This window comes from Morchella importuna (genome assembly GCF_003444635.1).
Source record: "Morchella importuna strain M04M26 chromosome Unknown Morimp01GS027, whole genome shotgun sequence".
Lineage (NCBI taxonomy): Eukaryota > Fungi > Ascomycota > Pezizomycetes > Pezizales > Morchellaceae > Morchella > Morchella importuna.
Genome location: NW_025763424.1, coordinates 519,056 through 544,888, shown reverse-complemented (window position 1 = coordinate 544,888; position 25,833 = coordinate 519,056). Strand labels below are relative to the sequence as shown.

At 44.3% G+C, this 25,833-nt stretch overlaps 5 protein-coding genes across 5 annotated transcripts; 1 reads left to right on the top strand and 4 right to left on the bottom strand.

Annotated features, from left to right (window-relative positions):
* Positions 1–187: 187 nt before the first annotated feature.
* Positions 188–2,058, bottom strand: LAJ45_08063 (uncharacterized protein; the record flags this gene model as incomplete). Its single annotated transcript, XM_046117617.1, has 6 exons — positions 188–433; positions 495–585; positions 637–1,437; positions 1,505–1,790; positions 1,848–1,873; positions 1,928–2,058. 6 exons carry the CDS (start codon positions 2,056–2,058, stop codon positions 188–190), a joined length of 1,581 nt encoding a protein of 526 aa, XP_045969266.1.
* Positions 2,059–3,990: 1,932 nt separating this feature from the next.
* On the bottom strand, positions 3,991–7,159 carry LAJ45_08062 (uncharacterized protein; the record flags this gene model as incomplete). Its single annotated transcript, XM_046117616.1, has 4 exons — positions 3,991–5,056; positions 5,114–5,986; positions 6,066–6,619; positions 6,677–7,159. The coding sequence occupies 4 exons, from the start codon at positions 7,157–7,159 to the stop codon at positions 3,991–3,993; spliced, it is 2,976 nt and encodes a 991-aa protein (XP_045969265.1).
* Positions 7,160–9,736: 2,577 nt separating this feature from the next.
* Positions 9,737–11,711, bottom strand: LAJ45_08061 (uncharacterized protein; the record flags this gene model as incomplete). The annotated part of the gene is made up of 8 exons (XM_046117615.1): positions 9,737–9,744; positions 9,832–9,906; positions 9,968–10,106; positions 10,172–10,521; positions 10,589–11,026; positions 11,080–11,158; positions 11,323–11,365; positions 11,521–11,711. The coding sequence occupies 8 exons, from the start codon at positions 11,709–11,711 to the stop codon at positions 9,737–9,739; spliced, it is 1,323 nt and encodes a 440-aa protein (XP_045969264.1).
* A 2,376-nt stretch (positions 11,712–14,087) lies between these two features.
* LAJ45_08060 (uncharacterized protein) lies at positions 14,088–16,925 on the top strand (the record flags this gene model as incomplete). The annotated part of the gene is made up of 4 exons (XM_046117614.1): positions 14,088–14,254; positions 14,390–16,054; positions 16,154–16,294; positions 16,832–16,925. 4 exons carry the CDS (start codon positions 14,088–14,090, stop codon positions 16,923–16,925), a joined length of 2,067 nt encoding a protein of 688 aa, XP_045969263.1.
* A 3,239-nt stretch (positions 16,926–20,164) lies between these two features.
* On the bottom strand, positions 20,165–24,088 carry LAJ45_08059 (uncharacterized protein; the record flags this gene model as incomplete). Its single annotated transcript, XM_046117613.1, has 5 exons — positions 20,165–20,221; positions 20,277–20,320; positions 20,398–22,332; positions 22,389–22,727; positions 22,780–24,088. 5 exons carry the CDS (start codon positions 24,086–24,088, stop codon positions 20,165–20,167), a joined length of 3,684 nt encoding a protein of 1,227 aa, XP_045969262.1.
* Positions 24,089–25,833: the final 1,745 nt, after the last annotated feature.

The following is a 25,833-nucleotide window of genomic DNA, read 5'->3' as shown; positions in this document are numbered from 1 at the left end:
CGGAGGGTAATTCTATGTACCCTTTGCTCTTTGATTAGTATTCAAGGCGGTCCTTTCAACCACGTCGTGCGTGACAAGTGGGACAAACGTCGATACAAAATATTATATCGAGTCAATTAAGGATTTTGCAAAAGTATTTCGCATTTGCCACATTCTCCGACTCTATGTAACATCGTCTATATCCCACTTAAGACCTACTCCTCCAAAATCCGGAAAACCCTCGCTGTCCCCTCTGCTCTCTCCGCGCCGCCCTATCTAGCAAAACACCCTCTCCCGATGTCTTTCTTCCATCGATGTATTTCACCAAAAACCCCATAGTTATTGCAGACAAAATACTGATACACAGGATCCCGATCATCACCAAGTTCGACTTCCTGAATTGTTTAGGCCCCACAACGTTATCAGAAGCCCAACCTGTGTAAAGTGCATACGTCTGTAGAGCAGGCGGGCATTAGATTTGCTTAAAGCCCATGGAGGTATAGCTGCCCACTTACAGTAGTAACTGAGCCCAAATTCCCAAGACCTGAGACAAGGGCTGATGCCGCAGCAACACCAACTTCACCATGGCGGGGCTGGAATATTTCGCTTTACTACATGTCAGTTCAAGTTACCACCGCCATGTACAGGATCACTCACTTGGTCCAGGTCATGCAAATTGGCACTGTGGGTCCTAGCCCAAATCCAATCATGAGTAGCCCAAAGTACCTTCCCCATGGATTGGTAGCATAAGTTGTGACTAGCAAGCCCGATATCTGCACGCACACTGGCACTGTGAAGAAGAGCGCACGGTGTCGATTGAACCGATCACTAAACGGCGTAACTAGCAAAATGGCAATCAAATCGCAAACCCAAATCGGCGAAAAAAGCAGTGAAAGCTCGATACTAGTCAACTGTGGGTTGATGGCCCTAATAATAAGGGTTCCAAAATTCTGAACTCCAATACCGACCCCAACGACGCCAAAATACATTATAGTCAATGGCCATAAGCGCCAGTCCATCAAAACTCCCATAAGGTCTTTAATTGTCCACGGTGGGACGTTATAGACTCTCGTCAGCTCCTCATAATGAATGACTGCGTCCTCGCCCACTAGTGCCGGTTTTGGGACGGGCAAGTATTTCTGAAAACCAGATGGCTTGACCGTTGCTCCTGGAGCCACAGGGCGACCTGGGAGCCAATATAAGATGAATACCCCGCAAAGAACGGCCGAGACACCATATAAAAGGAACATCCACTCATAGCCAGTCAGCCCTCCCATTCCATTCATCTTCTGAAATCCAGCGCTGACAAGGCCAACAACGGCCGCGGAAACCTGGGCGGCGGTGAAATATTGGCCGATACGCTTTCCAGTGCGGGACGGTGGGTAGAACAGTGTAAGATAGTAGGCCATACCAGGCCACATACCAGCGATTACGATCCCGAGCAGGAGTCTAAGTAGACTACATAAAGAAATCAAGTTAAACCAGTTTTAAGCTAGTAATAAGAGAATTCAAATGGGATATATACTAGAAATTCCACACAGCATTCAAGGCTGCATGGCAGCATCCAACAACACCAACGCCGATAACAATTCTAGACATCCAGACGTGCGGACTCAATCTTGTCATAATGAGGTTCGCCGGTACATCAAATAGAACATAGCACACATAAAACAATGCAAGACCAGTACTGATTTGATGAGGAGTAAGTTTAAGGCGCTGTGATAATGCATCACCGGTAGAAGAGTTCATAGTGAGTGAGAGGCCGACATTGGAACGAATGGCGGCGCAGAGGAAATACAGGATCCAAAAGGCTGTTTGTTTTATAGTTAATAGTAAACCCTTAGTTAGATTTTAAGAAATCATCGTACCGGGTACTATTCGGCGATCAAGTTTTCTAAAAATTATCAGATGTTTGCATTTGAAGTTTCATTCTAAAGCCAATTCTTACTTATAGACCTTCTCGACCTTAGCATCTGCCACGGCATCTCCTCCTACTTCTCTGTCCTCGGTAGAATCGCACTCATTGATTGCTGTTTCTGGAATATCTTGTATAGCCGTCTTCTTGAGAGTGTCGGCCATTCTTCGTTCCTCTTTCGAATTTATGAAGCTTGATCAATTGAGTCACCGCAGAGTTGGGGAAAAAAGTGCGAGGAAATTCCCCAGGATTTGACGTTTGTAGTAGCAACCGAGAGAGTGGAGCCCCACCTTGCTTCGCCTTAAGACCTTAAGCGGGAGTTTGCGCATATCGGCTAACCAGTTGAGGAGGTCATGGGTAAATTTTTGACAAACGTGATATCGCTTCCAAACAAAAACGCTGGGCTGTTTAATGATGACACCGGCACACTAAGGGGTCTGTTCGGTTGACACAAAAATCCATAGATTGGTTGCAATCTATGGATTGGGCTCGATAAAATAATCACCTCCAGAGGCGTTTTTTTTATTCAATCCATGGATTGCAACCAATTCAACGTCAACCGAACGGAGCCTAAAACTTCAAGAAGCTACAAATTATCTAAAAGCAGGCTATAGCAAGAATCTTCCCCTCATCCCTCTATTGCAAGTATAAACTTACAAATGTTAAATTGAGAGAGGTCCCGAGTGATTTCGAGCGTGATCGAGTGGGAGTGTAATTTATTTGTCCTTCTCTCTCAAGCTATGTACATACGTAGAGATCATAATAAATGAAATTAAGCCACATAGTAAATATTGTGAAGGAGGGTGTGTATAAGGGATGTGTCAAAATGACTTTTTATTATTGTGGCTGATGATTTTTCATTTTATTTCCATCTTCTCTCTATTTATGGCTGTGAAAAACAAAGGTAACTGTCTGCTCCCTATATATGACTTCATTAACTCCATGATGAAACCATACATGTAGTTCACTAGAGATAGTTCTATAAAATGAAATAAAGTGAAAATAAAGAATATAAAGAAATATTCCAAAGGAAAATTGCATGATAAAGAAAAATAAAGAAAATGAAAATCGGGAAATGAGAATGGAAGAGACGGAAAAATAGACTGACGAGTCAGCTTTTCTCGTCGCGTCGGGAACACTGCCCCAGAAAATACTTCGTCAAAGACACCATAGAATGACGAACAGATATCCTAACCGCGTTACATACACATTACAGAGGGGAGGGGAAGATTCACAGTTAGTTCTATCTATCTAGTGGACAGAACGTTCTTGCAGTTCGATATACGGTCTTTATCATTTAGTCGGGAACAAAAACCGGTGACATTGAATCGTTGAGATATCTTGTCTTGGGATCAAATAATTATTAAACCCAAAAATAGTAACCATTACCGAGAAATTTCTAGGGCAAAGGGTTAATCCACGTGGTTTTTAGCAGTTGTGAAGCTTGGTCAAGGGTCTCATATAATACGCATATGCTCTCCTGCTGCACTAAAGAGAATTGGCCACAACTTCTGGAGTCAAGTAGATCTAAATTTATAAACTCATTTTATGAAGGGCACTCGAAATACACACATGAAGGTGCCGGGCCCTAGCTAGACGAATGGTTTATCCTAGAATACTAGGCCTATATTATTTGTCGTCCGGTCCGCGTAACTACTTGAGGTATGTGTACCTACATGTATAAGACTTCGTACCATGGATTGTGATCATACGTATGAAACTAATTGGTATGTAGGAGAAGTATATAATAACGAATTATGTTGAGAGGGCCTAAACTCTGGATGCCTTGAAATATTCTCGTTGTCGAGGGGAATCCTAATCTTTAAATATTCTTTACATAGTACCGGAACTCGTTCTATCTCATACATGATGGAGTCGTGAATTTGACTCCGGTTTTTGCCTCTTTGTGTACAGAAGTAGGTAAAATGTATTGTTATTTAGAAGCGAAGGGGGGCCAATTAACCTTTCCGGAGATTAAACTGAATATTACTTATAAGATGAAAAGGAAAAAAGAAAACCTCCCGTGTGTATATAAAAAAGGAAACCCTTCAGAGGACGCAAGAATACAAGAATACAAGAAATTAGAGCCTCAAACTTTACTGCTCCCACTCAGCATCAATTGCCCTCATCCTCTTCCTCCATATTAGTCTTTTCAAGCCTCTTCTTCCACAACCTCTTTTGACACCACTAATATTCTCCTCTAACCGCCACTCTCTTTGTTTCTTTTCTTCCTTTTCCGCTTCAATCTTTTCCCATCCAGCAAGCACCACCTCTCTCAACTCCTTCTCCCCTTGCTCCCCTTTCTCCTCTCGCCACTCCCGATATTCCATCTCTCCCTGTCTCATCCTAGCATTCATGAGCTTTACCATAACCTTTCGATCTCTCTTCTTCCGAACTTCCTTATGTACACCTTTTAGTGTAAACCCTATAACTCCAGCGGTTGCAGCATTTGTTTTGAAGAATCCACTGGCTACACCCTTCCCAAGGCCCTTAGCAAAGCCGACGGCCCCATCCTCCTTTGCACCTTCATACGGCTTTACAACGACGCCAGTGACACCGTCATATACACCAAGCGCGAATTCCTTTCCCGCTGCACGAAGTCCGGAGTGAATACCTGTTATACGATAAGGAGCGCGAACAGTATCACCGTAAAGGCGTGGCGCATTATGGAACCCTTGAGCGACAGCAAGTGAGACTTCCATTGGTGCACGAACGCCAGCACGAGCTACTTTTGACAGGCCTTTCGCGGTATTGTGAGCCATTTCGCGGTGGATAGGCTCTTGTTCCTCTTGTTCCTCTTCATCCGCATCTTCATCCCCTTCAGGAATCGACCCTATCTGTTTTCTTACGCCTGTGTCTGGGACTCTATCGGGCGTCGCATCTTTCTTGTGGCTGGTTGGAGAGGGGTCTTTATTGGACTTCCGACCACGCTTCGAGTTTGATCTTGACCTGCTTTGGGCTTTTGATGATGAGCGTTCTCTGATTTCCCCAGCAATATCGAGACCCTCCTCCTCGTCGAAACGTCTTGCGCCCTTGTACCACGAATACGGAACGCTAACGGCGCCTTTGGCAACACCTGCAACAGAACCAAAGAGGGCACTAAAACCACCGCTTAGTGGTTCTCCAGGACCGTCAAAGTCATTCCACTCGGTGTGTCGTACACTATTTTGCAATTAGCCTGTATTCAAACGAGTGAGTTCTTGTGATGGAAAATCTTACAGCCTCAAGTCTTTCCAGCCTAGTTTCCCCTCCTTTACTAACGCCCAAGCAACGAGTGCACTGAGTCTTGTTCTTGTGCGTCTAATTCGCCATACCGCAACTTTATCGTTTAACATCGCACAATGTATACCAGGGCCCCCACTGCCCCATTTCCCTTCCCCTGGTCCTCCGGGCCCTCCCTCGCCCCACTCTTTTCCACGCTCACCTAAACCACGTTTTCCACGTTTGAGGGCTTCAATGCCACGGTAAAACGATTTGACGGCGTTTTCTGCGCCATCGCCATCGTCTTCTTTGATTCGTCGACTAATCTCTTTTGCCGCGGTTTGACACTCTTCAGAGAGTAGCTTCTCGATACCTGCAGCAAGCTTTTCAGCCGTAAGTTCTTTGTGCGGTACTGGTTCGGCTCCCGCATTGGCATTGGCGACAGTGGCACCCCAGAATGCTTGATCACCGAAGAATGGCACAATCATCGTTGGTCGGCCGTGGTAAAGGCCAATGGCAGTTGTACCAGCACCACCATGATGCACCACGCACGAAACCTGAGAGAAAAGCCAGTCATGAGGAGTATTTTCTAACATGAATATGTTTTCTGGTATTTCGCTTTCATCTTCCCCGCCAATACCACCCCAGCCCTTGGAAACTAGCGCCCGGACACCAGATTGCTTCACTGCTTCAAATATGAGGGCTGTGAGACCATCTGGGTCGTCTACGACAATAGATCCAAAGCCAATGTAGACAGGAGGCGGCCCAGCAGCTAGAAAGTCGGCGAGGGGTTTGGGAGGCTTGAAAGAAGATGCAAGATCGAGGAATACAAAGCCAGTTATATCTATGTGGTCACCCCAATCATGAGGTTTAGGGATTAAGGCAGGGGACCTGCGGTGTTCATAATTTAGTGCCCATACTTAAAACCGAAAATAAGTAGTAAATAAATTTTGGAATTAGAGAAGCATACCACATATAAGTGAAAGGTACTTTCAGTCGACTTATCATTCCTGGTGCCCATAATGTTGCCACAGGTTCTAGACCTAAGGTTTTTTCTCGAAACCTATTCACTAAATCCCCCAATCCCTGCCATGTCATCATCTCAATCATAGGATATGATATCGCATTTGTATACTCGCTGCCCACATTGCTGCTTGTTATATTTGCCAGCGGGTGAGGCATTGTTTGTGTGGGTGAATATGGAAATGTGAACATTAGATGTAGTGGGACACCCAGCTTTTCTGCACAATGAACATGCGCAAAGCAGGGCGGATTTGCAATTATGGCGTCAGCGATGAATGGTCGCCCATCTATTTCTCTCTCATCATCCTCTTCGTCGCTGCCCCAATCAGATGTTGTTACTGAGCCTGTTGTAGACTGATCCCTACGTTTTTTATTCTTTTTAAACGAATCATCGTTGGGCTCAACACATGCTCTCCAAAACCCTTGGAACATCTCAAACATCTGTTCTCGTCGTCTTATTACGTCTCCTGCTTTGATTGTTTCTAAGCTAGGTATCAATCCCTATCCAGAGTTAACACTCATCCGTAACTTACACAGGGCCAAACTAGTTAAACTTACCGGATTCTTAACCATAAACGCCATCAACTCTGCAGGGTCTCCTCCTATATCAAAGAATTCTACTCCGTTCTCCTCCACGAACTCTTTAAATGCTGGGTGAGTTGCTAAGCGTACTCGATGCCCACCCTGCTCCGCTAAGACCTTTGCAACTGCAACAAATGGTTGCACGTCTCCCCTTGATCCAATCACCATCACTACAATGTTCAGCTTTGGTGGTGGTGTGACTTCATCTTCTTCATCTGGTTTAACGCCATCTGTAGGGAAACTCTTATTTGCGCCGTTCAAAAACATAGACAAGGGGCCTTCTTTTAGCTTATTGAAGTCGATATGCACTCGCCCATCCTGGTCAACAAATGCAGATGTGCTGAACTCATCGTGTGTGATATCAAAGTGGGAAAAACGAGAAGGTGTCATCGTAGGTCTTTGAGCACTAGACTGAGGAGCGGGGGACCAAGTTTGACGGGAGGTACGGGAGGTACGCATTGTTGGTCGTTCCTTTGATTTCGAGAACTGCCGGTGGAGTCGAGGATGTTTGTGAGTCGCGGCATTTTTGTTATCTTTAGAACTACTCTTCAGTTCTGGTTCATTAGGCATTTTATCCATCGAATATCTGCGCAAGCGATTGAGTAACACGTTTATAGCAAAACCTTAAGTCAAAAGTGAGTGTTCGCGTGGACGCGCGCGTGAAATAAATTGACAGGCACAACCAAGTCTCTAAATAAAAAGAAGCGTGGCGAATATCTACGGTGAAGAATAAGAGAAAAGAAGATGCTGCAGATAGACACATGTTTAATATCTGTCTTAGAGTATTTGTTATTATTGCACTGACGTCACAAATAATGCCCCTTGCTATGATCCCTGGAATCAACTACATGTAGTTCATGACGCAGCGTTGCTTGGCAAATAATAAGTATGGGAATCTCGAACTTCCATCATGTCTTGACAACGGCGTCTCGTCCTATGCATGGCAATTAAGAAAAACTATTACTTATTCGAGCTCTTGCTTTGGTTGAGACGGGAGGGGTAAAGTCGATGTAAGTCATACTGCCGTAGAGTAGTATTGCTAGGGTTCTATGACCAGTTAAATATTGCCTACTCAACTGCTGGCTTTAAGCTTTCAAGATTCCTACCGATTCGAAACCCAGGATCGGGGGCATCATTTTGTCATAGGACCGGTGTTATGGCAATTCGGAGGACGATGTTTAAATCTCCATCATTGAGCTCTGAACCGGCGCGCTAGTTACCAATGTATGTCATTATATGTGCGCATGGAAGTACTACATGTAGAGTACAGCGGTGGGTAATAAATGATATTAGGGCGTATTTTCCAACCGTCAATTTCAAGAATTTACAAATTATGGGGCTCCAAAATGGCAACCGGGGCTGTTAATTTTGGATTTCGGCGGGGCGGCGTGCTGTGAAATATACCAGGAGGATCACAAGTACCCAGTTTTGTTACTACCAAAGCTAGTATCATGGGTATGAATTTTCAGTTCCAACAGCGTATTTCACAGGTAGCGTGATGAATTGTCTGATTTTCGGGGTTATTCTGTCGTACCGTTAACCAGATCGATTTTGGCCACTGAGGAGAACTGTCAATTTTGCCTCCCGAAACTGTCAAGTTTGAAGTGTCAATAGTTGAAATTGACGGTTGGTAAATACGCTCTATTAGAACACAGAGATACCTGTTTTGGTAAAACGACACCAACATTCGGTGTTTGTATACTCAGGCACCTATTACCCATCGCTGTACTTGTACCTACATACATACATGTATACTAGCAAACGAACCCTTAATTTTGTAATAACCCTAACCCTATATATATATTAGACCTCTTGTGAAATCGCTCAGGATAAGCTGGAGCTGTGATAACCCGTTTATCGATGGGAAACGCTAGTCTTGTGCACTTCCCAGCCGTACGTGTTGATTTCCCAAAAAACCGGCCAGGGAATGAGACTAGGTAAACGGCGCGATCAATCTCTGCCAGAAAAGGATGATAGAGGGTGCTTTTTTTTAAATCAATTTTATTATATCTGGGAATAACATATCGCATGCAGTCATAGACTATGGCGTAAAGACCCCTCCACTTCCCACCCAGAACCCCAGCTATAGTGACTATGGTATGTCACCAACCACACATCTCCTTACAGAGCAGATGGCAGAGATCCTCCAACTTAAAGAAAAATGGAACAAAGTAGAAAAACAAAACATGAACAAAGGAAAACTGCTTCTTGCAAAATCCCACCCCCGATGTAGTGACTATGGTATGCCACCAACCGCACATCCCCTCTGAGGGCAGACGCCGAAGGCGGGAGAAAAAGGTGGAGTGGTGGTGGCCCCCGTAGGGGACCAAGGCGAGCGAAGAAAGTGCTCATACTCGACTATTTCTATCCCAAAATAATACTACCACACCAAAAGTTGGGGGATGGGAACGAGACTAATACATGTATATAGTTAACACCCAAAAGCCACACGTACCCTTGCCCCGATATACCACCATTCTAAGGCTACATATATATGTATACATAATTATGTAATTTAAATATTTCTTTAATGGATAAGTACATGTACCTACGTACACGTAATCGACTGGGGCCAACAAATTTCCACCGAAACAGATGAGAATTATATACATATCAAATTACCCTATAAGTGAAAAAAGGTCGCTCACCAATGATGCCATTGGTTAGTAAATTTCAGTGTTTGCAATCGATTGGGCCATGGGACGGAACATATATAATGGTTTACGACATTTCCAACTAGTTTTGGGCCGATAAAGATAGACACCTAAAAGAGTTAAAGGTATCGACTAAGCAGAGAAGTTAATGCTCAACATAATGTCCTTTTCATTATCGCCTTCCACTACTCGCGCGATTGCACAGAGACAGGCAATATATATATCCCACAAACGTTAGAACTAATACTAGGAGTAACAACTCCGAATAAAAAGAAAAAAGAAAAAAATAACACCAACATACTTTTCCAACCCTCCAACTTACCATCTCGCTTTGCTGGCTTCCCATTACGCCATAATAACTGAAGAAAAACTACTATCATGATCAACGTCCTAATCCCCCCAAATCTCACATTAGTCCTAACCCTCCACAAAAGTCCACCAATTTTCCTGGATGTTGAATTCGTATCATCTACTGACCGCCAGGCATATGTGTTGCAAGCCACTGTCCAAAGGCGACTGGGTTTCTGGTTTGGATGAAAACGGTACCGGGTCCTGAAGAGCGAGGTTTCTTTTAATAAAACACATCAACACGGGGTTAGATAGGAAAACACACCAGTAAATCGACAGACCAACCCTTCTTGGGCAGTCATACTACTGATAATTCCGCCGCTAGCAACACGCTCTATCGTATACTTACAATTCCAAGCGACCAGATGATCGTTATCGACAATATATTGCTCCCCTTGTGCCATCTGCCTGATAGTTAGCTATGTATCTAGTCATATGTTTACCCATCCATATTTGAATCCAAACTAACATTTTTCTGAATAATTGCTCCCAAACTGGTCACAAAAAAAACTCCCTGACCCGAGATTTTGTAAACAAACAGACCCTCGCCTGAAAACATCGCCTTTCCAAACCCTTGACTCTTATAATCTTTTACAACTCCTTGAGTCGCGCATAGGAATGCATCTTTACCGACTGACCACTGTTGCTGCCCATCCAGGCGGACGGGAACAATATCTCCCAGTGCTGCGGGAGCAAGAAGAAGCTCACCAGGCCCGGTATATGTCGATTGAGCCAAATCACCACCAGCAACAAGTTTCTTAAACGAAAATTTGACGGATCCTTTCAAAGTGACGGTTGGAGACATGGCTACCATTGCTCCTGTTTTTATGGGGGAGGGCAAAGGTTAGTGCATAGAGGACGTTAGGGTGAATTAGGTGGAGAATACCAGGCTTAGCAACAACCGGACATCCATGTGCTAGCTGCAATGTCAAGAGTGTATTCGAATCTCGATGATCAATACGGTAACTTCCGCCATTAAAGCTTCCTATTGTGTCCGTGATCTGGTTGGAGCCCCCTTGCCCTTGAGGTATGACTTGAGGCTGGGGCGGGAGATTTTGATTGGTTGGATCATACGCGCCCTGTGTGATAGACATACGATTCTGACTGTTGTCAGAAGGAGGGGGGGGGTATGTTTGCTGGCCTTGAGACACGGAAGGAGGGGGGGAAAACTGTTGGCCTTGGTAGGTTTGCTGTTGAGGGGATCCTGGGTGAGGGGGAGGGGGAGGGTGGAAGTATTGCGGTTGTGCCTGCTGTTGCTGATACTGGTTACTGGAATTTTGGGGAGGAGGAGGAGCGTATTGCGGAGTATAGCCCTTTTCGTTTGCTAAATTAAATGTTAATTAAATATACACAGTTGAAGATATAGAGCACACATGCAGTTATAAGGTCCTTGGGCGCCATGGCCATAGTTGGGTGGTGGAGGAGGGGCACCCGACATTATTATACTTTGCTCTACCTGAATCCGGGCATTTAAAGTTAGCAAACTATTTTTTCTTTGTTAGAATTCTCATTTTATAACATGTAGATATGTTGGCCTGTGAAAGGCGTTTACTCTCAACCATAATGACCGGCCCCCGAAAGTCGCAAACAACACACACGTGGAGGAATACGAATACTCACAAGAGAATAGTGATTAACCGAATGGTTGTGATTTAACAAGCAGCTGTAGTATTTTATGAATAAACACAGATTATTAGGATTGAAAGAGAAGAAGAATCAGAGGGAGAGTGGTGGGAGGGGCTGAATATATGCAAGTAACACCACCAGTCACTCAATACAACCACCTTTCCAAATATGTATCTTCTTTCTTCTCCCCACCATTTGTGCAGAGCTCTGGGCGCAACGTGACACACGCTACATGCTGTGATCATCCAATGAGGCGGAGCAATTGGGGACGGTGGCAGAGTTATGAGTGGTGTGGTAAATTCCCGGTTAGCCGCCATGCCACAGTTGCAGAGATCTGCATTTTCGACTGGTATCGCCTGGAAAAATAAAAATGCTGGTGTCATTGACAAGGTAGTTGGTTGTCAGCTCCTTACCTAACTAGTCTGCATGGGGGGCTTAATATCTAGAATTGTAATTAACTCTGAGTGGTACATACAGTAGAGTATGTTGAAAGCTTAGTCCAACAGCAAAGAGAGTACCGCCATAACTCGAAAAATTGGCTAGCTTCCAGAGATCAAAATTACTTGTGTGGGAAACTTCTGATGCAAATCGATGCCATTCAACCAATCACTCGAGCGATAATCCCTGGCCGGAGATAGCCAATTTTTCGAGTTTTGGCGGTACTTCGGTATCAAGGGTAAGTGAGTAGAACGTGGCAGCGTGGCTAAAGCTGTAGTTTACCTGTTTTGCTCGCGAATATGAACCGCCGCGTTCTACTCACTTACCCCTGATACCGAAGTACAGTGTGTAGAGTATATATACGTACACCATCTATGAAAGCTATTAGAGCTTACTCGTATTTTACTGACGTTTGTGGACGCGACTAATATTGCATACCATACAAAAATACGTCAATCTCATGATTTTTAGTGTATGCAATACCAGTGGCCCAGTTCAAAAACATCAGGAAGCACCCTATAATAGAGGAATTAAATTTTTATGGACGATCTATTATTTGATAAGCTTAAGAGAGATAACGAGATCTGTTAGTAAAGCCACATCAAATTTCCTTTTTCTTAGGTGGCAGCATTTAACTGATCGTGACAGTCGAAAAGATAAACGTGTAGATATGTACCGCTTCACGGTTGAGCTACATGTACATCGTATACCGTAAAATCTGAGAAATTTCGTTGCGCTGCAACAGGGATAAATGCACATCTAGACCTATCAGAGGCAGTCTTTTAACATCAATCTGCAAGTTTTGGTGTAAAAGATCCCTGCTGCAGCGCAACGAAATTTCTCAGATTTTACGATATATATAAATAAGTCTGGCAATTCGAGACTTTGCGCTGAGGGATCCGGAGCCTTTTTTTTGACAGACTTGGCATTAATTAGCCAAGGAATTATAGATCCAGCCTTGCATTTGACGTCTCCCAGAGAGGCGAAATTAGACCTCTACTCCTTCTAACATTTGTAGAATCACCAAATGGAGATATTTTTTCATTGGGACTTTTTTATAATAAAATTCAGATGCAAATACACCTTGTATAAAATCCTCAAGAACTTAGCAACAGTATTGATGGTAAAAATAATCCATTTACCTTGGTGTTGAGTTTCTTCTCTCACCAAAAACTGGGTAACACCGATCACTGGCAAGCAACATCTGGCTCCATTTTTGACCCCGCCAAATCAACGAAAATCCATATAATGCCAAATTGGATGCATCCAGTGCAAAGTCTGTATTATCATTCTTGAATAATTACGGTACCAAAAGGCGGGTGGATCCAACACCATCTTTACCAAATTTAAAACACCGTAGGGTTACGCGTATTATATATACGGTATTTCTATGGATTCCGATTTAATCCGGAAGTTTTTGCACGATTCCGTATTGGTACAGTACCTATTACATCCTCTTTTTTCGTACTTTATTTGTACATCTAAGTGTATACCTAGAGATTTCCAACTCGATCTCAAACTATATGTACTGTACTCACGCCTAATATAACTACAAGGAAATACGTACAAACACATGTATTGTTATAATTATCAGGAATATTAATCGGCACCGGCTAGATGTTACTCGTATCTTCCTAACAAACGTCAGGAATTCGAAGATACGAGTGCAGGAATTCAAGTGCAAAAACATGTACTAGGGTGTAGCGAAAAGTGATCAGAATCTGATGACAAATACACCTATTCACCGTAACATTCACTTATCAGATTCTGATCACTTACCCTCAACACCCGGTACTACTACATGTAGTTAAATGCATTAAATTGTGCATGTACAAGGCTCTGGCATTAAGTGAGCGAACTAAATGGGGTGTTGACCGGTAAGGATCCGTTCACTCACTTAATGCCAGAGCCTTGTAGAATCTTAGTATGCCCTACGAGGATTTGGGGGACTTGAGTTTTTGTATGTAGGTACAAATTGCAATTGCCTGTTAATAATGCCTAACTTAGCACCTCCATCCCTGTATGTGCTCGGCTATTATGTGTAGTTACCCAGCCGATAATATAACCCGGCCATGCACTGCATGCAACAGCCACCGCCACCATCACATCACCCGTGCCCGCCACATTGTCCCTCTATTGGCCGCCCTAGTATCTACCCGTACCCCTGGGCCCTTAACTCATCTCCAACTTCAAGGAGTGTTCTCATCCCAACTTCTCTCTCCCACTTATGCAGTAACCTGCTCTAGGGTTTACAGGAACTTGCATAGCTATTTGGCTCCTACCTTGAAATTTAATATCAAAGTCAACTACAGGTTTACAACATGGCCTCTGTCTCATCTCTCGATAAAGACCTTTCAAGGCTTCGTCTCGCCAAATACACGGCCCAGGATTCACAGGATGTTAAGGACTGGATAGGGGGTATCTTGGGTGAAACTTTGCCAGCAGGCGACTTGATGGTTGTTTTGAAAGATGGTGTAGTTTTGTGCAAGTGGGTATCCTTGTAGTTCTATTTACCCCCAAACATTTCTCACTGCTACTAAGATAGTCACATCCTATGAGGGCGTTCACTTCTGGATTTGGGATTGGAATTTAGAGACTGAGTTTTGCTAACATCCTTTCTTAGGCTTGCCAACCGCCTCGAAACCTCCAATCCTAAATTAAAGTTCAAAAAGTCCGCCATGCCATTCGTTCAAATGGAAAATATCTCTCATTTTCTCTCCTTCGTCTCTCGCTCCCCGGTCTCACTTGCAGCCCACGACGTCTTCCTCACTGTCGACCTTTTTGAGCAGAAAGATCCCGCTCAAGTTGTCCAATGTCTTGGGGCCTTCTCCCGCGCCGCTAATAAACTTGATCCGATTTCTTTCCCTACAACTCTTGGTGGTCTTAAAATACCTACATCAACTGCTGCCCTCTCACCTCAGCATTCTGGTGGTTGGTCGCCTGGGAAACGAAGTGTTTCTGCAGGATCTACTGGTGGGGTTGCAAATGCGTATGTTCAATCCGCAGCTGCTATAGGTGCACCAACGCCTTTTGGGAAGCCAACCATGCCTCCCAAAAAGCCAGTCGTGAGCTCATGGAGCAAACCAACTGATGAGAAAGGCACTGCCCCGGCGTGGAATATTGCACAGTACGGCTACATGGGTGGTGCATCGCAGGGAAACCAAGGGGTTTCATTTGGTTCACGACGACAAATCACCAATCAACCTGTTGTCAAAGGCCCCTCGTTGGATGATCGTGAGAAACTTCGGAAGAATTCTACGGATGATGCACAGCGTATTCAGGATGCGTCCCAAGAGAGGAGACGCGCCGAAGAAGAAAGATCACATATCGAAGACGAAAGAAGGGAGGGTCAAAAGCGGAAAGAAGAAGAAGAGAGAAAAAACATTGAAGACGAAAAAAGACGGAGAGAGGAGCAGATACGTACTAAGGAGGAAGAGCGAAAACGTATTCAGAATGAGGCTGTGCGAAGAGAAGAGGAACGGAAACGTATCGAGGACGATGAGCGTCGGAAGCGTATCGAGGACGATGAGCGTCGAATTGCTGTTATGGAAGCAAGGAGACATCGTGAACAGTTAGAAGAGGAGACTGCACTAGAAATAACACAGAAAAGGCAGAAGGAAGACGAAGCTCGTCGAGTTCGCGATGCAGAGACTCAACGAAAGCTCGATACTGAGAAATTTGAGCGTGAGCGAGAACGAGAGAGAATCCGACAACTGGAACGTGAGCTTGCGAAAGCTCGCGAACGTGAACGTATATATGAAGCTGAGAAGGAAGAACGGCGCCGGCAAGATACAGAACGAATGCGCCGTGATGCGCAGGAAGCTGTGATCCGAAAGCATAAAACTGGGGATACCACCTATGGCCAACGGACTGACGATCGAGATCCGTTCTATATTCGTTCACACAAGACGGGTGATCGAGAGAGGGAAAACATGGAGGCAGAGCGTCGTTTCCTTGCCGGAGCTTGGCGTGCAGACATAACCACCCCGCCATCAACAACAAATTCTACGCCATTATTCCCCCAGCACACTCCTGGTACGCCTCCGCCGCACCCCCCAAGAGCACTCCCCACACCACCTCCACGCAAACTTCCCCCTGTACCAACAACCCCAAATAGGGTCGGTGCGTTACCGAGTAGTCGATACTTTGCGCAAGAGCACCTCGCGAGTGAGCCAATGGGTCGAAGTGGTTCCTGGGAAACCAATGATGATGGTGCAGCAGTAGCCCTAGAACGTGAACGCGCCGAGAAACGAGAAGCAGAAAAAAGACAAGCTTATAAATGGGCCAGGTGCGTCATGATTCTTATACCTGAGCCCCCGAACCCATTGATCCCCACTGCTGAAGAGGTAGCGGGGTGGATCACTGACCGCGAATCTTGGATGAATAGCATGTCTCTTTTGGAGCGGGAACGGGAGAGGGAGCGGGAGAGGCAGAGAGAGTGGGAAGCCAATCAAAGAGAGATGGAAGAAAGACGCGAGAGAGAAGGCGCCGGTGATGACGGGCCTGCATGGGACGTTAACCAATATGGGTACGCAGATGATATTCTCGATTTATATTGAGCGTTATTGCCCTTTCTTCCTTTGATGTTTCCTTTTTGCGGCTGCATTTTGTTTATCGGACTTTGGGTTTTGCATAGCGAGGGAGGGTCACTACCCTGCATTCATATTATATCTTGTCTTTCTCTTTTTCTTTTGTCATTTTGCTCTCTGCACATGGTCGTCCGCCGAGTTCTCTTGCGTATTCCTGGATAAAGAAAAATTGGGTTTATTTGTTACTGCTTGGGTTCCTTTTTCTGTTAAGTTTGGTTAATATCTCTATTTTTGTAATCGATTAATTTTCTTTCTGTACAGTTTAGATGGTCTCATACTCCTTGGTATTTCCTTGGATATCCGTTCCTTCTTTCCACTCATCTTGTTTCCTTTTTTCTTTGGTCTGGGATTAGAAGGCTTGCCCCACGGCATCACGAGGAGGACTTATATTACAACATCCATCCCCACTTTAGATTTACGCTTTGGGTTCTTATTTTCACAAACTTTTGCTGACTGCTCCCGCCGGATGGGATCAGATACATGGGGGGTGCCGACCAAGGAAAAATGGGAGTGTCGTTTGGGGGCAGACGGCAGATTATCGGGCCAAGAGATGTGCCCAAGAAGTGGTAAGTTATACATTTGATTTTGAATTGGGAGGATGAGACGCCGGATTAGTTGGAAAGAAAGGGCCGTTTGTTTATTTATCGCACCTGTTTCTCCCGATTTCAGCGGTACTGTTTTTTGTAATAGATACGGATAATTGAATGTTACTTGCCACAGGTCATTGTTGGTGACAGTACTAGTACATTTTTTTGCTTTGTGTGACTCATTGTAGTAACAGGCATGTCATATTGAGTCTCAACTGGTTGAAAAAGGTGTACCTATATGTAGTCACAGTCAAGGGGCATCTTTTTTTTTTTTTTTTAAATCATTTTCATTGATTCTGGGAACAACGTTCGCAGCTTTACATATGGTCGCATGTCATTGGGTTATGGAGAAACCCCCCGTATGAAAGAGAAAAGTACAGCCTTTTACCGTCTCTTAACGAATACTACCAGTTGACGAACAGGGGACTTTGGGCCAATAGAAATTTAAAGGACCGGAGATCTCGTAGCTTGGCTGTTGCTTGACTGTTTCTTTCCATACTTTCAAGTGGCAGTACTAGTATTCGTCAAGAGACGGTAAAAGACTGTACTTGCCGGATTTTTTTCTGTGTCCAGCGAACCTATTCTTCCTGATACGGAAGAGTCGCAACGAAGTTTTAGGGCCGTTGCTTCGTAGCACTCCCATATTTCCGGATAAGGAAGAAACAGCTGGACACAGAAAAAAATCTGGCAAGTAAGTGGCTTCAGTACCTTTTTTCAACCAATCATGATTGACTGTCCGAGTGAGGGGGGTGTCCGAGTGGCTAGGAGGCCGTCTATTGAGTTCCGCCATAGCGAGGTGCAACTATACCTACATATGTTCATTTGGAGATTAAACCACCTACGTGCATGGGATTACTGCAGCTGTAACAATTGTAGAGTATGTATCGGCGCCAAGATAATCGGAATACGAGCTTTAGGGCTATGTCATTTTGAGATTTTATAGATCGAAAATCACCAGTGCTAGCTAAGCATCGTATATGAAGATCATCTACATATCTCGTATTTATGAATTAAGATAACCCACTAGCCGTGCGCCAGCCGTGTAAGGCAGATCAGCATTATGGCCAGAATTCTTATAAGTAGATTAAATGCGTGCGTGTCCCTCAAGAACGAACTTGACCAGGACACACCATCTGTATCGAAAGTACATCAGTCAATGTTTATAATGCGCCTCTCCTTCTATCTCACTTTCATTTTTGTGGCTTATTGTACTTCAGTTACGCTGGCCGCTAGGTGCCCCATAACTGGTCCTTTCCTGCCATCTCCAAAAACATTATCAACTTCACCTTTCGTCCTTGATGCGGGTGGAAGACTAAAAGAGCTCCTCGATTCTGCGCTTACAGGCTCCATCGAAGCAGGGTGGCAGACAAACGTCACCTCTTTCTCTATCATTCTGACTGATACCGGAGAAAGCCCACTTTAAGAGTATCACCACACGGCATCTAGAAATGTGAACAGCACAAAGAATATTGATGGAGACACTCAATTCATGATAGCATCGATTACGAAGTCTTTACCGACTTAGCCTTGCTGAAATCAGGATTCAACTTAGATGATCCTATCACCAAATACCTACCTGAGCTAGCTTCAAGTACTTCTCCAATCAAGTGGAAAGACATAACTTTAAGAGCATTGGGAAATCATATGGCCGGGATTCCACAAACCTGTAGGTGTATTTATAATATTAGGTTGGAACATAGAGGCTAATTATCAAAGACGGATATCCGGATGATTATACACTGAAGTCTTACTTTGAATCCCTTGGATTTCCTCCGCTCTCCGAGAGCGATTATCCAAGATGCGGTGTTATCGGTTTACACCCTTCGTGCACGAAGCAGCGTTAGTAAATTGCATCTATCCAAAGTCCTTGCCGCCACTAACTCTAATTCCATTTTAGAACTCCTCTCAGGGCTTTTGAGCTCGGTGTTCGTTTTCCCTCCCAATACGAGGCCTGTATATTCAAGTATATCTTTCACACTCCTTGGTTATGTTATAGAGGAGGTGACTGGCAAAACCTTTGGGGAAATACTTGATACAGAGATCATCCAGCCTCTAGGAATGGAAAACACGGGGCTTCAGCCCAAAACCAAAACTTCGGGGGTGATACCACCAGTCGTGAATGTTTGGGGTGCAGATTTCCAGGATAATAGTCCGTAAGGCTTCCTTTTCTAGAAGCACAAAGGCAATATTAACAAATTATTCCAAAAAACAGTGGTAGCGGCCTATATTCAACCACGAATGATATCACTCGTCTCGTCAAAGGGATACTTTCGCTTTCAATACTTGACACACCTTCAAAGGTTAGAGGATGGCTCAAGCCAACATCAGAAACTGCCTCTCTGTATAGTTTGGTTGGCATGCCATGGGACTTATATCATTAACTCAAAACACGAGCTTGGTGAAATGCGCAAGTACATATAATTAATCTCCGCCCTAAATGGTCACGATGGTATGCATCATTCGCTCTCGGAGATAATTACGCCCAGTTCTACTCAACTTCCGCATGTATATTGACAAAAACTACCAACTAGCTTGACTATAAAGTACTAGTAGTTGCCCACCTCGCGACCGCGAGTTGTACTTACTTTGGATTATTGTTATCAAATAATTGTGGGAGGCCGGCCTTCAATGGGGGGCCTTCGCCCCTCCCCCCCCCCCCCCCCCCCAAACCTCCTGCTCTGCCCAATTCAAATTTCTTAGAATTATAGAGGGCCTTCGGCCTCGTCCTCCTTCTTCCTTTCTGTCAGTTATGTATTATTCGTTCAATCGTGGTGCTCAAGGTTTTGGTACACTACGCACTGGTATACAATACCAAAGGGCAAACACGATTTTGAGGATGCAACGCAACGGACCCCACCACAACCAAAACCACCGCCACTACATAATGGATTGGGAGAGAAATATGTACCACCCTATTGCAGGTACAGCCCGGAAATCTCCGGGAAATCATAGCATTACTACAGTACCGCTACTGCACAAATACGGCATTCAACGCAAACACCGTATTGTAGCCAATATTTGATTTCCCTCTATATAATAATATCTGGAATACAGCAGTACTCTTTTACTATGGCACGGATTACACCTCCTTTTTTTGTTAATGTAGCTACAGTCTCTCGGGACTAGCCTACCGCTGATGCCCAAGCTGCCCCTTACACTGTACCCGTATCATGGCACAGCAGATACTACGATACAGGCCCGTAATGCTTTTTATACTCGGGGTTAATTTCCTGCCCAGTTCAATCCAGTCCGCCCGTTCTGTCCTGTCCTGTCTAATTGCTGTTCATATATTAGAATACTACAGATCAAATGTAACTAGAATTGATCTACTTACGAGGATTTTCTTTATAAATACTGCTATTGAAGCTTGGCCTCCACCTTCGATAACTCAATAGCTATACAAATTGTCCGCTGATGGTTTGGGCCAAACAGCTTCCTCCGGCCGCTTAACGCACGTTTATATAGTTCTGCTGCCTCCTGATACTGTCCTTTATCGTTCAATAATGAAGCAAGGCTGGCGACGATAACCAAAATATCAGGGTGTTCTTTTCCTAATATTTTCTCCAGGCCTGTCAAAGACCGTTGGATTAGCTCTAATGCCTCTTCAATATCCCCATAATCGTGTTTGGCGGTTCCTAGGGACCATAAGGTGCGTAGTGGTATCGAGTCGTTTGGTCCGTAGACCTTCTCTTGTCCTGCTAACGCTCTCTTGAAAAATTCAAACGCTTCTTGGTATCTTCTGAGTTGTGCCATCCCCGATGCTATGCTGGCAACACTGGATAGGACATGTGGGTGATCCTTTGTGAGAATATCCTCTTGTACAGCTAAGATATTCTCCCATTGATCTAGCGCCTCCTGATGTCCTCCTCGAGATGCAACATTGTGAGCCATTTCATATCTTGTAAATAAGGTTTCCGGATGATTCTTTCCAAGTGATTTTTCCTGGATATGTAGAATTCGTTCAAGCAATGCAAACGACTCCTCCCGTTTTCCATCCTCATGCAAAGAGTGCACTAAACACCGAATGGTTCTCAATGTTTCTAAATTATCGTCTCCTAGCGCCCGTTCCTGAATAGCCAGTACTCGTTTATACCAATGTGCAGCGTCCGCATACCTCCCCAAGTCGTGAAGGCATTGACTAATTCCGTTGAGTGTAACGCATGTATTAGTACTTTCTGTCCCAAAAACCGCTTCTTTTGCAACTAGGGCCTGTTGGTGTAATTCCAAAGCCTCCTGATATCTTTGCTGTGTTTGGTATATTTCCGCAACCCCCTGAATTGCACCCAAGGTATCAGGGTGTTCGATTCCAAACTCCTTTTTCCAGCCCTCCAACACCCGCTTATATGATTTCAATGCCTCCTCCTGTTGGTCATTATTGCGATAGCTGAACGCCATGGCGTAGACTGTATTTATGGTTTCTGGATGTTGTGGTCCAAATGTTTCCTCTTGAGTTGCTAAGACACCTTTATATAACTCTAGCGCAATAGGACTCTTTTCTGGGCCTTGCATTTGGATGGCTAAAGCGAGAGATTTGATTGTACGCAGGGTCGATGAGTGGCTCTTCCCAAGAGTCTTCTCCTGCCCAGCTAGGGTCCTCTGAAGTAACTCTACCGCCTCAAAATTTCCATTGCGTCCAAGGAGTTCCCCCTTGAGTTGCATGGCATTTAGGGTTTCGGGATGCTCGTCCCCTCGAAACCTCTCATAACAGGCTATAACCCTTTCCTGCATCACTAACGCTGAATCGTGATTCATTTGAGCATTGAGGACTATCGACATTCTTCCCATAGTCTCTACCGTTTCAAGCGTATCCTTTCCAAACATGTGTTCCTCACCAGATAAAGCTCGCTCTAAGAACCCTATTGACTCCTCGAAGTGTTGTTTTGTGTAGTATATCCATCCTAAATTCGAAAGAGCGCGATGATAATCTCGTTGATAAATCATTGACTCGTGATTCGCTATCTCCTCATGGAACTCCAGTGACTTTTGGAGTATCTCCTCCGCCTCCGTATATCTAGAATAGTTCACCAGGAAGATCCCTGTTTCAACCAAGGCATTCGCAAATTCTACTTCCAAAACCATCATACTTGGAGCGGGAAGCCTTCGCAAGTGGCGGACGACAACATCGATGTACGTGAAGACTCCACGCTCAAACTCTGCATTAGGCGCAGAACCATTCTTTATTACTCCACTATTTGTAGAGCGGATACATCCTGCTAACAGAGCGATGACTCTCATAATGAAGGCCCGCTCTTCCCACAGGCCGAGGTTATCGCGTGTCCACTCAAGGATGAGAGGATGAAAGCAAAGACTTTTCTCGTTTTGATAAGTTCTCCGCTTTGTCATAGAGAATGAAAGAAGGGATTTGATTCCAATATCGACAAAGTCGCTTTCTAAATATACTAGAATTAGCAATTGAGCAAAGGAAACTTCCACTGATAATTTTTACCTGTAGGGAACCATGAAACAAACCCTTTTGCTCTATCGAATATTTCCTGGGGTACTTCTTGGTTTCCGTTTACAAGGAATGCGCATAATGCTAATAAATTGGATGCAGAAGGTGGAAGGCGGTCGAATGAGATCTTCCATGTGGTGAACAGGGTATCATTTCTGTACATTTCAGATAATTGTGGATCATTGGCTGAAGCTAGTTTCCTGAAATTTGTGTTGAATAGCGGTATATACTCAGAAAATTCAATAGCCATTGCTGATATATAACTTCCGGCCTGATCTAGGGCCAATGGAAGATAGCCCAGTCTTTCTGCTATCCTTGACGCTTCTTCGTAGTCTGACTTTTGTTAGCGTATATCCCCCAAACTATTCTCTACTTAGGCCTATACCTGGACCGCACGAAAGCTCCGGATCCTTGCCAGCACTAGATAGCAGTATCGAAATTCCAGACATCTTCTCGATCCCACCTATTTCAATCCCAACACCAAACCTTGCAACCTCTGGCCTCCGTGTACTGACTATAATGCTCCCAAAGTCACAGGAAGGAAAGAAATCTAACATCTTGACAGATTCGAAATCGTCGTGATTATCAAAAACAACCAACCACTTGTCATTTTCCGAACTTAACAACCACTTCTTGACCGCCCTAGCCACGAGTTCCGGTGGACATTTCTCATTTATCTCACCAGTTGATTTGATAAGACCAGGCAATCCTAGCATATCCCCTATCTCGACAAAATCCGGAGCGGAATCATGCCATTTGGATCGATAATGAAAAATTATTTGCTCCATTATATCCAGAGAACTATGTGCTAAAGTAGCTTTGCTTGTAGCATCAACCCAAAAGATTGATGTATATGAAGGTGAATTTCGGTATGCGTACTCAGTGACAATTTGAGTTTTCCCCATACCACCGAGGCCGTGAAGGACTGCAACTCGGCGAGTCCGTTGGTTTTGGCTTTGTGATGGATCCAGGATTTTATGTAATTTATCAAGTAAGTCCACTCTTCCAACGAATTTATTGTTCCTTTTTACCAGTAATTGAATGGGAATATTGAACTTCTGAAAGATTGGAATGGCTGGGGGAGTGGGTCGTCCGGTTTGTTGTGGAGGAAGAACTCCGTACAATCCATCATTATATCTTTTTAATTGTTTACCCAGCTCCGTGAACTTTGCCTTATCCGCTATAGCCCATTTCAGCTTCCTATATACTGGCAACATCTGTTGTAGCTTCTTTGTTGCATCCTCAATTCGGGCGATTTCGTCGTCAAGATCCGGGACGAAGTTTTTATTTAAAAGCCTTGTCGAGCTCTGGGGGGTTTTGATAGCATTTGAACCCAGGGCTATCGGCGAGCTAGGTTTTCTTCGGAAAAGTTCAGATATCCTGTGCCTTTTTCGGGTTGAAGCTTTAATACCATATTTTGAGTTTAGACTATCCGCATCCGCAAACAGGGCAACAATACGGGCCAATGTTTCAACAGCATGACGATAAGAATCATCATTCGGGTCCAAAGTTCCACCGCCCGTACTCCAAAATTCTTCCCACCTCTTCAACCTATGTTGCTCGTTTTCGATCTGCCATAAGCAATCACTATAATCGGAGCCGAAGCTCTGCGCATCCGAGAACAGATCGTATAATTCAAGAGCGGTTTTCCCTAGTTGAAGGCCCACGCCCACTAGCCCGGCGGTTTCGGCCATGATTCGTAAAAAATAAAAGCTGTTTCCTGCCTAAACTTCAAGGTTAATAACCATGTAGAAACTTACAATAAGAACTCGAAAAAGCATTATTGACCTTAGAAGATATATACCTATGATGATATCGCTATTTCGTATCAACTTGACCGAGAAGGAAGAGGAATCTAAGTTTTTGCCGAAATACACAAGCACCTGCTTGGGAATCCTCACAAACACCAACAGCCATGAAATAGAATCAGGCATCACTGGCAGGGCTGACATATATATATCGGCGATTCCTGGTGGACTGCGTGGGTGAGCCTCGGGCGCTTATGCATACCAGCTGCGCCGTGCGATCTCCAGGTCCAGCGCGCTCTCGTGTTCGCGCATTGAGAGTGTAGGTACTACCTACAGGGATCCGAGTGCAGATTCCGAGGTTTTGAAGTTTTGCAAGATGGCTTGTACTCCGACTTTCTCAGGCGCACATCATGCCTGTATCTGGTCTTGAGTCAAGTAGACGACTTTCCTAGCTACTCGAACACCCCCTCACTCGAACAGTGGATGATGATTATTGGTGAAATAACGATAGGAACCGGTTATAAAGGTCTGTTCGAGTGGCTAGGGAAGCCGTCTATCTTGTTATTTACGTGGCCTGCGCACGAGCCGGCACAGACTAACTTCTTCACTAATATCGTACAACTTTTAATAGAGTACAGACCTCGTGTCCCGCATTTCTTTGGAGTCGATCTGAAATCCTGCTATTTCTATGGATACAAGTACGTAGACTACCTGCAAAACCTCTCTATTAAACTCTACTTGCTTTTCGGGATGATGCATGCAGTTTCATCTCTATCGGGGGATTCACTATATATATCGACAGTCAGTAACCACGTGCACAGTGCTGTTTTTTACACCGCAAGGGCATACTTAAGCGCGCTTTATCTCACCCACTTATTTCAACCATCGAGTTAGGTTTATAGATTCAAGCGTATAAAGAAATGGGTTCCTCTTGGTCAGCCTCTAGCTCACCCCGCAATCACATCGAGGGCGCTACCGAATGAACACTAGGGTAACTTCCCCAGAGGCTGAGTGATTCTCTATGATTCAATCCAGCAGCTAGATTCATAAACTCGTTCCTGAGCCCTTCGACCACCACTAACCCAATAACTTACATTATCCGTACCATACCTCGCTCTACCTTTTTTCTTATTGCCATCGTTTCAATAGTACAATGTTACTATATCTAAGTGACTTTTCATTTTTCACCGACCCCAAGTCCCACAGCGATAATACATGTATTCATCCATTAATTGTATGCAAGTCCCATAGCGAGTGCACGAGGACTCTTCAAAGATACATGCATATGTAGTGGGTTAGGTTGTTTCTCAATTCCGGTCGCTCTCTAAAAGGTTACAAGTGTGTTGAATCGCCCCGGGGGTGGCACATTGCACAAAATCCGTCGAAAATACGAGTGATGGGGTGTGATTGATGCTTATAACTGTGACTAAATAGGAAGTACAAAAGATCTGATATTATAGGTCCATACAATATTTTGATTTTTAATAAATGTTTACTACACATACAGAAACTGCCGTGATTTAATTGCATCAACTCATCGGTATCGCGTACGAACCGCCCGCTTTTGTATCCGGCAAAACGGGGAATGAACCAAAGTATAGAGAAAAAAGCCAAGGCCCCTCTTCAACAGATCAGGGCAAATAATTTAAAGAAAATAAGACAAGAGGAGAACGACAAAAAAGCACATCTCA